General features: G+C 37.4%; 1 protein-coding gene across 4 annotated transcripts in view; it reads right to left on the bottom strand.

The window, feature by feature from the left end:
* VCAN (versican) overlaps nt 1-12,926 on the bottom strand; it is a 110,390-nt gene that overhangs the window by 18,992 nt on the left and 78,472 nt on the right. For all 4 annotated transcript variants that reach the window (XM_053224619.1, XM_027038829.2, XM_027038836.2 and 1 more), the window contains 2 exons: nt 8,012-8,170; nt 6,667-6,749 (listed from right to left, as the gene is read on the bottom strand). In XM_053224619.1, the coding sequence (XP_053080594.1) occupies nt 6,667-6,749; nt 8,012-8,170 (242 nt within the window). The remainder of the gene's footprint in view (nt 1-6,666; nt 6,750-8,011; nt 8,171-12,926) is intronic.

Raw genomic sequence — 12,926 nt, 5'->3', positions numbered from 1 at the left:
AAATTCTAGGTATGCCAGCTTGCCAGTGCTGAACATGCTTACCAAGATGAGAACAAACAAAAAAGGCAAAATTCAGTTACCTTCCAGAAATATTTTTTCAAGTAGTATTTTTTTAAGTGCAAAAGGCTACCAATTAGCCTTTTGCAACCTCTGTCAGAACTATCGAGGGGCAAGATGAGCTGGTTAGAGCTAGAAAATAAGACCTTTATGGTTCTGTGAATTAGTAACTTGTTTGAGAACTTCCTGAAAAGATTTAGACAAGTGCAGAGGAGAGGAAGGTTTTCTGTTTCCTCTAATAGTACTGGACAGTGAGAAGAGGGCTGTGGCTACTTCCCAGGAAGCTGACAAGCCAGCAGCCCTTCAGGGCTTGCCTGAGTGTGGACAAAATAGAGAATGATAGAAGGAAAATGTGAAAGAGACATAGAAAGATTTTTGTTTGTTTGTTTGTTTCTGCTTTTTGTTTTGTTTCTGGTTTTTCATTTTGTTTTGTTTCTTGCCAAACAAATCAAACACTCCAAGGCTCCTCAACATTTTTAAAAGGAAACTGGGTTGTCAGTTCTATTCAATCCTCAACCTCTGCACAACACTATCGAAGGTGACATTTTCCTTTGAAGTAACTGCTTCTGATCCACTGAAGCGTCCAATCCCCAGTGGTGAGGGGTGAGCTTTAGTGGTGCTGCAAAAACTCACTAAAGAGAAGAGAGAAAGGACCAAATTCTCCCCTTGTGAGAATTTATGCCTGGGGGTCAGAGAGAGGAGGGAGCATGATGATAACAGCTTTAAATCTCTGAGGTCCAGGGGTTGAATTTAAACCAATTGTTTGGGAGATATGTTATAAAAAGTAGTGTCATGAAGGCACCTAACAGTTTCCAATGCCTGATTGTGCTCTCCATGGACAGTTGTCTGTAGTCTGTAGTTGTACAGAAAGTTGTGAAAATGATTTTGCTAGGAAATATATAGATAGGACAGTATAAATGATTCCATGCTGTTCTCTCATGTCTGGCTGCCTCTATGCTTGAAAGAACAGACTCAGATAGAGGATGAATAAATGAAGCTCTGTCCAGCCTTAGGCAACCAATTCATCCTTAGTCAACCAAACTATAAAAAATAAAATAACATTCAGGGATAAGATTTTCTTTTGTGTGTTCTACTACATTTTGGATTTGGATAATATGGGTTTTCTAAGTAATTTTTCTGCAGAAAGTATAATGACAGAATATGTGCCTATCTTGAAAAAAAATCCTCCTTCAAAGTTTTGAGTAATTGTTGGTTTCCTAAAGCTTCATGGAAAATCTGCCCTGATATAACTCAAACCTGCAGGGGTGGCAGAGGCTGAAAGGTTTGCTTTCCATTTTTTCTTCCCAGAGCTTATTGTAAATGTATTCTTGGGACAACCATGGACAAAACTGTCATCATTTCCAGTAGGCACATCTGTTTTCCTTTGGGTTAATAACTTCTCTAAGATGCAGTACACTCAGCCAAATATATATATATATATATATATATATATATATATATATATATATATATATTTGTTTTGGGGGAACTTTTTTTTTCACCATTTTTGAAATCTCATCTATTATGTTTTAATGTTTTTCATACTGGTACAACATTAAATTAAATATTTAACTTAGATAAACAAGAATTGTCACACAGTGATTCACCCAAAAGACTTAATTGGTCATTTCATGATTCAGAACATAACAGAATAAGATGATTGAGCAATGTATAAATATTAATTATCATTCAGGGGTGCCTGGGTGGCTCAGTCGGTTAAGAGTCCGACTTCAGCTCAGGTCATGATCTCATGGTTCATGAGTTTGAGCCCTGCGTTGGGCTTTGTGCTGTCAGCTCAGAGCCTGCTTCCCATCTTCTGTCCCCCTCTCTCTCTGCCCCTCCCTTGCTTGCCCACATTCTCCCCCGCCCCTCTGTCAAAAATAAACATTAAAAAATATTAATTAGCATTCAAAAAACATTAAGTATCTATTTTTGTCAACAATTCCACTAGGTGCTGAGAAAATAGAAATGAAGGTTAATCCCTGCCTCAGAAAGCTCAGTGTCAGGAAATTAGCCCCACAGAGGTCAGTGGTCAGATGCAAAGAGGACACAAGAGGCTTCTGGAACAAGTAGAGGAGCTCTTAGTCACAGTCAACTGGGAAGGCTTCCTGGAAGGAGACTCTTGCCTAAGCAAGGCATATGAACATTTATTAAATAAAATTATTCTAAGCACTAGGGCAAGAGTATGCAAAGTTCCTCAGGAGTTAGATGTCACGGCTTATTCCAGGAACTGTGAGTATTTTGAGATGATATTGCTTAGGAAGTGGCAGGTGGAATAGTGGGCTTGGTATGCCAGGCTCATAATTAGAATTTTATACTGAAGGCAAGAGGAAGATATTGCAGGATTTCAGGAAGAGAGTAACAAGAGTTCATAGTAAGGGAAAGGGCAGGTCATAGGCACTGGAAACATATCCGGGGGAAACACTTCAGACTAGTCATTCATTTAACAATTAGGTTAAAGAAAGAACTTAAAACTCAACTAAAAGTATGGAAGCTAGATAAGAAATGTTTGTTTAAGTTTGCCAGGTTTAATGTGTATTTAACTTGGATAGTTTAACTTAGTGTCTTTGAAGACATCACTTGGGTGACAAGTGAAGTTATTCATTACTGAAGTTATTTGTCTGAGTTTCTAATAAAGTACTTGGGGCATTTTGCTATTAAGAGATCAATAGTCAAGTTAAAGAACAACTCGTCAATAGAAAACTAAGACACGAAGTGTGACTGGTTATTAGAAAACCTAGTGAGAAAATAAAAACTGGAATGTGTTAAGAGAAAATAACCTTAATAAAAATCACAAAGGTTAAGGCTAGACCCAATTTTCCTCTGAGTACACTTTTGTGAAACTTACTGGGTAAACCCCCCAAATGATAATAAAAAAGATTTTGAAAATACAACAAAAGCAAGAATTTGGCATATTATCCACACCATATTACAGAGGCCAATAACGTGGAATGAATCAATCAGAATCTGAAGAACAAGGGCAATTTAGATAACTTGGCCAAATAACACTATTAATGTAGTACAAGCATATAAATAGACATCTCGCGATATAGCATAATCCTGTTAACTACGATATAATTATACTGCAAGTTTATTGAAGCAGAGCTTAATTATTTTAAGAAAAGAAATTATTGAGACAGAAAAACCTAATAGAAACTTGTTTGCTTTTACTGAATTGTAAGGCTGAATAACAGAAGATAATATACAGTAAATATCAAAGGTCCTTTTTGTTTTAATACTGCTCTACCTCCCAAGAAGAATAAGCTCTAATAAATCTTTCAAACAAAAAATGGGGGCAAAGGGGAGAAGGGAGAAATCACTCTAAAACATAAACAAAGTCCTTAAAATTGCACACAGTCAAGGTAACACCATTTCCAAGTGTAAGCGGATACTGCTTTCTCTGATGTAGAGTTTACTATTAGGGATCTTTTCAAAGGCAAGACATTTGGAGTAAACAGCGAAACAAAGAAGAACTATTTTATTCAAAGCCTGCAAACATATGGAACCTGTTAAGGGGATGGTGGCTGCAGAATGAACTACAAACGAGTTTAAGAGACACCTAGGCTGTGTCAGAAAGGAAGGGATAGAGGCGAGGGTGGTTACAAAAGCAGAGTGGGCCAGAGATCAGTCAGATGGGAGGGAGACAGGCTGTTGGGCAGATGGTCTTTTCTGTTTCAAAATGTTCAAAGTTAGGGACACTCCTTAGCACACTTTTATTTGACACAAAGAGGGAATTAAGAAGAAACCAAGGGTCTGTCAGAGTGCTTTCTAGATTTGCTTGTATTGTTTCTTTGATACGCTTTGCTTATTTATGTAATTCATCTGCTCACTTCTTCAAACCAAGACCCTCACTTGATGCTCTCTTCATAATCCTTAGGTTTCAATGTAAAAACGTGAACTCATTTAGGGTAAGTTTCTTGTTTACACTGTACAGTTACCTACATGAGGTCATGTTATCTTCCCCTGAAAATTTCCTAGGAAGATCAATATATTTCTCTCTTGCAAAGTGCAATTCTTGCTTACTTACCAAGTTTAGGACCAGTCTAGGCCATGGAAATGGCAATTAAGTTACTTTTATACAGTATTTTTCACAGTCCATTGAAACTTAATGGACACAGACCACAAGAAAAAAGAAAAAAAAAGTTGACTTGGCTTGCTTTGGCATAGTGGAATAATGACATCTGATGAATCAAGCTCACCTGAATGGCATTTGACAGGAAAGGAACATTCCCTAAGATGTTTTATAGACCTCACCCAGCTGCCAGCTAGAAGTCAAGATTCAGTGTCATTAACCAAGTTCATAGGTAGTATAAGGGCCTTGTCCTACACACCATAAATAGTAAAAAGCAGGCAAGAAAACTACTTCTTTGAAAAGCTGAACTGCTAATGACCAGAATAAACATGTTGTAACACACAAAAATGCTAAGAATGAAAACAGACAAATCAGTTCCATAGAACCAATGAGAAATTGAAGTTGGGGACTTGGCCTGATCAGGTCAGTATGTAGCAAATGGCAGACTTTACATATACCACACCTCGCCAAATGCCAGGCTCAGAGCGGGAACATAGAGGTACACTTTCAGATAAGCTGTGGTTAAGGTCTGCAAGGAACAAATAAGCACCAACCAGAGCCCTACCTGAGTTCTTGGAGTTCTAACTTCTGTAATACAGATGGGACCTCCTAGGACTTGTACTTTTCAGTGGGCTATGTGTAAAGGAACATGTGTGGGAGGAAGACTTAATGGTGGTTCTTAAGACTCAAGTTACCCCATAGGACTGAAGTATTCATTCAACAAAAGAAAACTCGTTAAATGCCTATACTGTATAAAATACATTTGCAAAATTATAAAAAGTCTTAACTATCTATAACATACATAAAAAATCCTTTAATTTTATATTCACATACACATTATAAGTAAAATCAAAATAGTTTATCTTCAATTATAATTCAAATACAGAAGGATTCACACCATACCCATCATCATTAGTCTAACTGACCAAAATTATCCTCCCTGAAATATTTATTTATTTTAGCAAAACAAAAATACACAGATGCAACTTTTGCAGATATACCATCCACTTTGGACAATGAGAGAACAAAGAGTATTGATCCAGAGGATATGGTTGATAGATCTTATTGGGAATATATTTTACAATCTACCTTCCCTATTTTTTCTGCATCTTGCCAAAGAACCTACTTATGAACCTGAATGGCAAATAGTGCTGATTAAACATAAGGAGTGATGACAGAGAGAGGGTAAGCCAGACTTTATTTTAGGGTTGCTCAAAGCAAAATGTAATAAGGCATACCTTTTCAAATCAAGGACGTGTCAGCCAGAATAAAGCATGGCTTTGGAGACAGGCCTGAGTTCACATCCTGACTTTGCCACTTAGTAGAATTGTGACTCTGGGCAAAAATCTCAACCTAACTGGCATTCCCTCTCTTTACCTGTAAAACACTTAATACCTCTCTTAGAGATTATTACGGGGGAATAAACACACGCAAAATGCTGAGTATGGCAACTGACACAGAGATGACCTGAGTGGTATGTCCACAAGAACACAGAAAAGCTTTCTCGAACAGAGTAGAACTTCCAAAAGCAGAGGTTATTTCGGCATCTGTTCTAGGACGAACTTTACGTTTGGCCAAACTCATTACATCCAGATGAGTAGCAGGTAATGAATGAAATTTAAACATAAGAGCTTAAAAATTATTTTTAATTTTTCCTGCTATTCATCTAATTTAGAACTGAATTTATACCTATCGTTTAGCCCAGTGGATCTCAACTTGTCTGCATTTTAGAATCACCTGGAGAGCACGTGGAAAATATAGCTGCCAGAGGTTTTGCTTTAATGAATGTGAGCTGATGCCTAGGCACCAGTTGTTAAATTATGTTCCCCAGGTGATTCCAATGAACAGCCAGTGCCTAGAACCACTAGTATAGCTAACCACACTTGAACTATTTCTAAAAAAATTACACTCACATGTATCTAGAATAGTGACTCAAAACAGGTTCAGCAGTCCTAAGAATCTCATTTCAGCCTACTCAAGGTTCTGGCCAGTATTACCAAGTCATTCTTTAAGAAGCAGAGAAAGCTCAAAACTATGTAATTAGCAGTTTGAGTGGAAGAAAATCCACAAGATCATAATTCAACAATCTTTCTTAAGATGAAAAAAATGAGCATTTTGGTTTGGATAAAAATGAGCCATGCCATATAGCAGATTTCCAGTGAAATTATGTAAGAGAGAAAGGTATTTTTTTAAAGGCCTTTTCTCTTACATTTATTCTTTCCCTTTTTCCTTTGAAGCTATAAAAAGCAAAGATAACCATCTGAAAGACAAACTTAAGGCAATTCTGCTGATTATGTGGTTTTCCAGTTCAACAGAGTCTGATGTGCCACTCTTTCAAAGAGAGCCACAGTGATGGGAGCACTGTTTGTGGATCAGTTAGCATGGAACTCCATTCTAACACTCATTTATTTCACTGAGTGACCCTGATCAAGTCACTTAATTGGTCTCCAGTCAAATACACCCTCTGTAACATGCAATCAGCACACAGTACCAAGGTCCTAGAATTGGTATCATTTTTCATGCACAGTCAACATTACCAGTGTGCTGCCATCGGTCCAACGGAAGTCATGTTCAAACATCTTGTCATTGAGGCCTATCCACTGATAATCATGGCCCACACCTAAGAGAGGGGAAACAACACAGATATTTTTACTACCTTTCCCATATATGGATGAAATGTATTAAAGAAAATTATTTTCAGAGTGAATCATGCATCCTCTTTCCTGGCTGGATTTTTGTTTAGTTGCTCATAAAAATCTCTCATAGTCTAACTATCTTTTGTTCTTCTGCCCAGTGTGCTTTAAACTAAAAAGCTAATTCACAAACATTGAGAAACATTAAAATATCAGACATAAGAAAATAATTTCCCTAGCAGTTTCCTATAATTAAATATTTTTTCCAGCCTTACTCATGATAAAAACTTTCCATTTTTTTATTAAGCTATGCCATTGGCAAAAATTCAGTGACCTGATAAAATGTGACAGATCATTCCCATACTAGCCTCCCTTTGGAAGCCACATGTTTTTTCTCAAAGCATTTCAAACAATGAATACCTAGACCAGATAGTCCTGCAAAATTATCCTCAAAAATAATTACTTTCATCATAGATGAGTCACTGGCAAGAATACCATGCAAAAAAGTTAAATGAACCTCCATCCAAATTGCAAATTAACTATCAAACTTCTAAAAGATAGCAGGCTTTATGAGAACATATTTAACAGAGCATCAAACAATGCTTCATAAGCAAAAAACTTCTACATATTCGCTACATAAAAGCAAGCTGCTCTCCTCTTTGTTCTAGTTTAAGGAGTTATTCAACAGCTCTGGTAGTAAGTTTCATTAGCTTTCAGTCTCCATTTGTTCATGCCCTTAACATGAAGCCCACTTTCTATGGCTTAAAACCATTAGCGGTGTGGATAAGAACCAATTTTGTGCCGAGGGTAGGATTAGGGTGCTATTACAAATTCAGATTTAATTGGTGGGATAAAAATAACTGGAAGCAATTTTGTCTTTCACTTTAGACAACATATGCACATCTTCAAAATAGAAACTACGACAGCAGCTGAGAAGAATGAGATGGAACCATAAGAAGGGGCCATTTTGGTAAGTCAAAAAATGATCAAATAGCAATTTCATGTGACTCAACCTACAGGGTGCTGTTTCACCTACTGCTGGCAGATCAGGAAATGCCTTCCTATGTGAGAGGTGAGTATTTCTCAAAGTAGGGGACTCATGTAGGAGAGAGGCTTTTAAGTAGTTCAGATGAGGGACTTAGTAAATCAAAATGCAACGGAGAATGCTACTTCTGTTCAGTTAGATGCAAAGAAAACTAAGATGGTGACACTGAGTGAGCTTCAAAACCTTAGTATGCTTGCTACATACGGTTCACAAACATCTGTTCTTCATGAGACAGGATGCTTGTAAGATGCGCGCCCTGCAGACGGCATTCCCTTTCAGCTGCATCCCATGTGCGCCGATGCGCGAAGTATTTGTAGCACTGCCCTTGGAATTTGTGCCAGCCATAGTCACACGTCTCTGTGTCTGGAAGAAACAAGGCAGGAGCTTATTAAACTCACCTATGTCATTCCATCTTGCCTCAGGGATCTAAGTGCTAGTAAGAAGACCTAAGCCAGTATCAATGCAATGTCCCTGAAATTACATATGAAGAAAATTTGATCACGATGATGAAGAAAGTATGATAATGATAGCCCAACTGATTCCTGCCTAGCGGGTGACTGTACATCTCTGGACTGAAAAGTCAGTATCTAACTGCAGTTTCCTTGATTAGAGCCAGTTTCAGCAGGAAAGAAAACTGGAAGAGGGGCCAGACAAAACTTCTTAGGCTGCAATGTCTACTGACTCATTTGTGAAGCAACTGGGGCTAAGTCCTTACCAACACAACTTTTCTGAAGAGAATCATTCAAGTGATAAGATAAGAATTCCGGCTAATAGGATTATGAATGCTCTATTTGAAGAAGGACTTCAAAGTCTCTGGAAGTAGTTCCTTTACCACTTCCCAAAGAGATAGCTGGGTGGCCACGGGATCTTGTCAAGTAAGATTTACAACGAGAGAAAAAAAAATTCTTCATCGGTAGGCAGCTTCTGGGATACAGCTAGGATGGGATACAGCTAGGATTGCGTGCCTTCTTCCCCAAAGGACAGGAAGTATAGGTAACTCCTTGTGCCAATGCATCATGATTTTAAGTTTCTTTAGAAAGAAATAGCAGAAGTCACATCCCATCACGCCACACATGCATATGCATATTTTTTTTCTCTTTTGTAACAAGCATACCATAACCAGTATCCTGGTGGGATGAGAACATTTTTCAAATATACCTAAATTTTAAACAGGCAGTAAGATGCAGCTATACCTTCTATAGAGATTCTAGATTGCCAGTTTTTTAAATATTTTCACAGGAAAGCAGCCTTGCTCATAGCACCGCCTTGTCACCGGCAACCTTCTCTCAGACCCATCCACTCACAGGTGGGGTTAAAGTGTATGTATTAAATGATGAGCAATGGAAATGACTTTGACTATCACAAAACATATCTCACAAACATACTGAACTAGTTACACAAAAGAACTAACAAAACTGCAATGTTTATGGAATTTTAGGTACCAGGAAAACTTCCCACATTACCTATTAACCCATCCCCCCATCCCCTAATCTTACTAGTTGATGAAGGAAACAAAATCCTACTAGATGAAATAAATGTTTGCTTTATAGGTCAGGCTTAGTGGCCAAATTGATAGTCAAATTGTCTCCTGACTCTCACACCATTTATTCCCCTTTCTATAATTGTGGGAAAGTATGAATTCTGAGAGATTTTAATGTTTTCCTGGCTCCAGGGATTTAGACGATAGTCATACAACAGATGCAGCTCATCTCTGGGAGCAGTCTGTATTTCAGTTTAGTCTATCCAGTCTTGTTAGTTACAGCCAGCTGACTAATTGGTTTAAATAAAGTGCACTGGAGGTTTTAAGTTTTATTCAAATGTTGTTTGGAGACCACCAAATCTCATAGGAAAGGACTAGAGACACAGTTAGATGGTTTGGTATAAAAGTAGCATTCAGCCCCGAAGAATGAAATGTAATTTGGCTACTTGGATGTAGCCATTTTCCTTTTGCAATATTCATGTGGAAGAATTTAGAGGTGAGGCAGGAGGGGTGGGGAGGAAACGAATCTTCATATAAGAGGGAGTTAGTTTATAGGGGAGGACAATTGGAAAGAATTTTAGAAAACTCTTACTGCCAAAGTCAATAATGTGATATTATAAAAGCATAGCTTTCCTTAACCATGGGAATTAATATTTATTTAAGACAGCTTAAAATTCTAGAGAATCCTTAACTTATTGAATAGGAAGTTTAAAACAATTCTTCTACACACTCATATCCTCTATTAACCCAATGGCTTTAGTCCAGTTTTCTTTCTTTATCTTTTATCATTAAAATAGGTTATCGTTACATATGTTTTCCCTTATACCAAAAATCCTAAATGATCATAAAATTTAGATGCACAACCACATCATTGCTACAACACCTTTCTCAGTTAACAGGTGAGTATATTTCTATCAGAACCCAGGTCCAAACTGGACGTTTGTTTGTATGTTTGTTTATGTACGTATATATGTATGTATGTATTTATTTTTTCATCTGTACTATTTTTTTTAATTTTTTTTTTAACATTTATTTATTTTTGAGAGACAGAAAGAGAGAGCATGAACAGGGGAGGGTCAGAGAAAGAGGGAGACACAGAATCTGAAACAGGCTCCAGGCTCTGAGCTGTCAGCACAGAGCCCGACGCGGGGCCCGAACCCACGGACCGCGAGATCATGACCTGAGCCGAAGTCGGCCGCTTAACCGACTGAGCCACCCAGGCGCCCCTCATCTGTACTATTGAAACCATAGATTTACAATCCTGATGATTATGAATATATGTGCAAATGCCACTCAATAAACTTTTTATTGAAAAAAAATCAAATGTCGATATGGATTTACATAACTTTTATTTATGCATTCAATAAATACGTAAGGAAGGACTAGGTGTCAAAGAGCATCTCCTAAGGATGCTATTCTGATAGGGGTTATTGGAAGCAGCCTGTTTGTTCTTCCAATCTCATCTAAAAATAACACGATACACATTTCATTTATTAAAAGAAACACATTTGGATATTTTCTTAAAAATCATACATATAGAAATTCTTCTTATGCTTTAAAACTACTATAACTCATAGATTACATGATGAAGACCCAGATTCAGTTTTGCCTGGGTGTGCTGGCTATGGTAAGGAAGGGTATGATAATTCTGGTTCATGGCTACAGAAGCCAAGACTATCACTTTAGAGCAATTTTACTAAAAATGTATTCTCTTTATGTCATGTAGGTAACATTTTCAACATCTGTGACATATAGCCGTCAAGCCTTAAGAAACTGTTAACATTTAGGCACTTCTTGCTGGCAAGCTGTATCAATGACTTTAGTGTGGGGCAATCTGTGTGTACAGAATTGTTTCCATATTGTTATAAGATCCCCTTCTAGAAACTTATTTCCATTATCACTCTACCAAAACATTTCCCCTATTCCAGAGTTACTGGGACTTGGGAAGTTACTAATGCAGAGAAGAAAGGGTCAGCTGAAGAAACAACATAGTCATCACTAAAATTTGGATAGAAAACTGTTTAGACAACAATGCTGCTGTTAATGAAAAAAATATTTGTTCTTAGGCAACCTGAAAAGAGGAGAAAAAAATCTTTCAGTGTCCTGGCAATAAATCACAGGAGCACAGCTGCAATCGGGTAAACAGACTGGGATAGCTGTTTCTCAGCAAATGATGTGGATGAAAGTACACTTGCTTTAAGACAAAATAGAATGTACCCGAAAGCTAGTGGCACCAGAAATGAGAGAAAAAAAAAGCAAAACCTTTTTAAGATAGACATAAATAAAATGCTTATCCATAAGAGTTCCTTTTGAAGTGTGAAGATATCAAGAAAAATCTGGGCTTTGTAAAGCAGCCTAGGTTCATTTTCCCCACTCTCTAATTTACTAGTTGTGTGACCTTGAACACATCACTTTTCCTTTCTGAGCCTCAATTTCTGGCCCGCTTCCCACAAAGAAGTACTGTCAACTAAACAAAATGATGTACCTGGAAACATCTGGTAAACTACAAGGCATTCAACAAATAACATCTCTTTTTATTCCCTGCCAAGAATTATACTGAGTCACCAAGATTGGGGACCTTGTCTGTTTTGCTCAAAGTTCTACTTCTAGTGCCCAGGACAGCACTTGGAAGATAGTAGGTGCTCAGTTAACATTTGTTGAATGAATGATTTTTTGAGTTGCTCCTTGGACTTGAACTAAGGGAAGCCAGAATCATTTTAAGATAGCTGATGTTTCATATATCTCACACTTTTGTTTTCTTCAAAAAATGGTATCTTTTTGAAGAAAACAGTAATGTTTTCTTTAAGAAAAGGATCTTGCTTAGTCAATTTGCATATTTACCTTTCAAATTTTAAAACAGATTCATCCTATGCAATAGAGAGAAAGGAAAAAAAAACACCTAAAAATGGAGCCATCACCCATCCTCTTCGGCAATTCAATACATGCTGCTTTCAGTTTTGTTCTAACTGTGGTGACGTCTGGATTAACATTGCAAAGCAGAATGTGGGGCCAGACCAATGTGTCTGAGCGTCTAATACATTTTCGTTCTGTCTGGTGGAACAGAAGTTTGGCACTAGGCACTTTGTTCAAAGCCAAACCACTGTATGACTTTAAGTAAAGGAAATAGACATTTCAAAGCTGAGGATGCAATGTGTTTCTGATTGATGACTAAGAAATGTTACCATTAACCACCTAAAATACACTCTCAGGTTGGCCATAAAATACAAATTACAGGGATCATGAGATTCAAGCAATCCTGAACATAGGCCTTTGTTTCATTCAGAAAAAGTAGATGCTTCTTTAGTAAGAAAACTCCGGGTTGAGCAGATTTATAATACCTTTTACATAATGTTTGCCAAGCCAAAGCTAATGTATTCTACAACTATAACAATTCATTCTCCAGAGGTGATTACCTATGAAAAATAAGCCCATTGACCTTCAAGTGCTTAGGAGAAGAAAATAAAGGCAACCAATATTGAATTCCATACTCCTTGGTACAAGCCACAAAGATGGATTAAGGTCAATGCCTAGTTTGTCCTCAGGAAGAATACTTACAACAACGTTCCTTTTGTTGGCTAGATGTTCTGAAATTCAGCTAAGTGTTCCTGTCTGCAATTCTATTTTATCAACAAAACATCA

The sequence above is a fragment of the Acinonyx jubatus genome, chromosome A1 (genome assembly GCF_027475565.1).
Source record: "Acinonyx jubatus isolate Ajub_Pintada_27869175 chromosome A1, VMU_Ajub_asm_v1.0, whole genome shotgun sequence".
In the NCBI taxonomy this organism is placed as follows: Eukaryota; Metazoa; Chordata; class Mammalia; order Carnivora; family Felidae; genus Acinonyx; species Acinonyx jubatus.
Note: the sequence above shows the minus strand (reverse complement) of the source record. Positions and strands in the feature narration are given on the sequence as shown.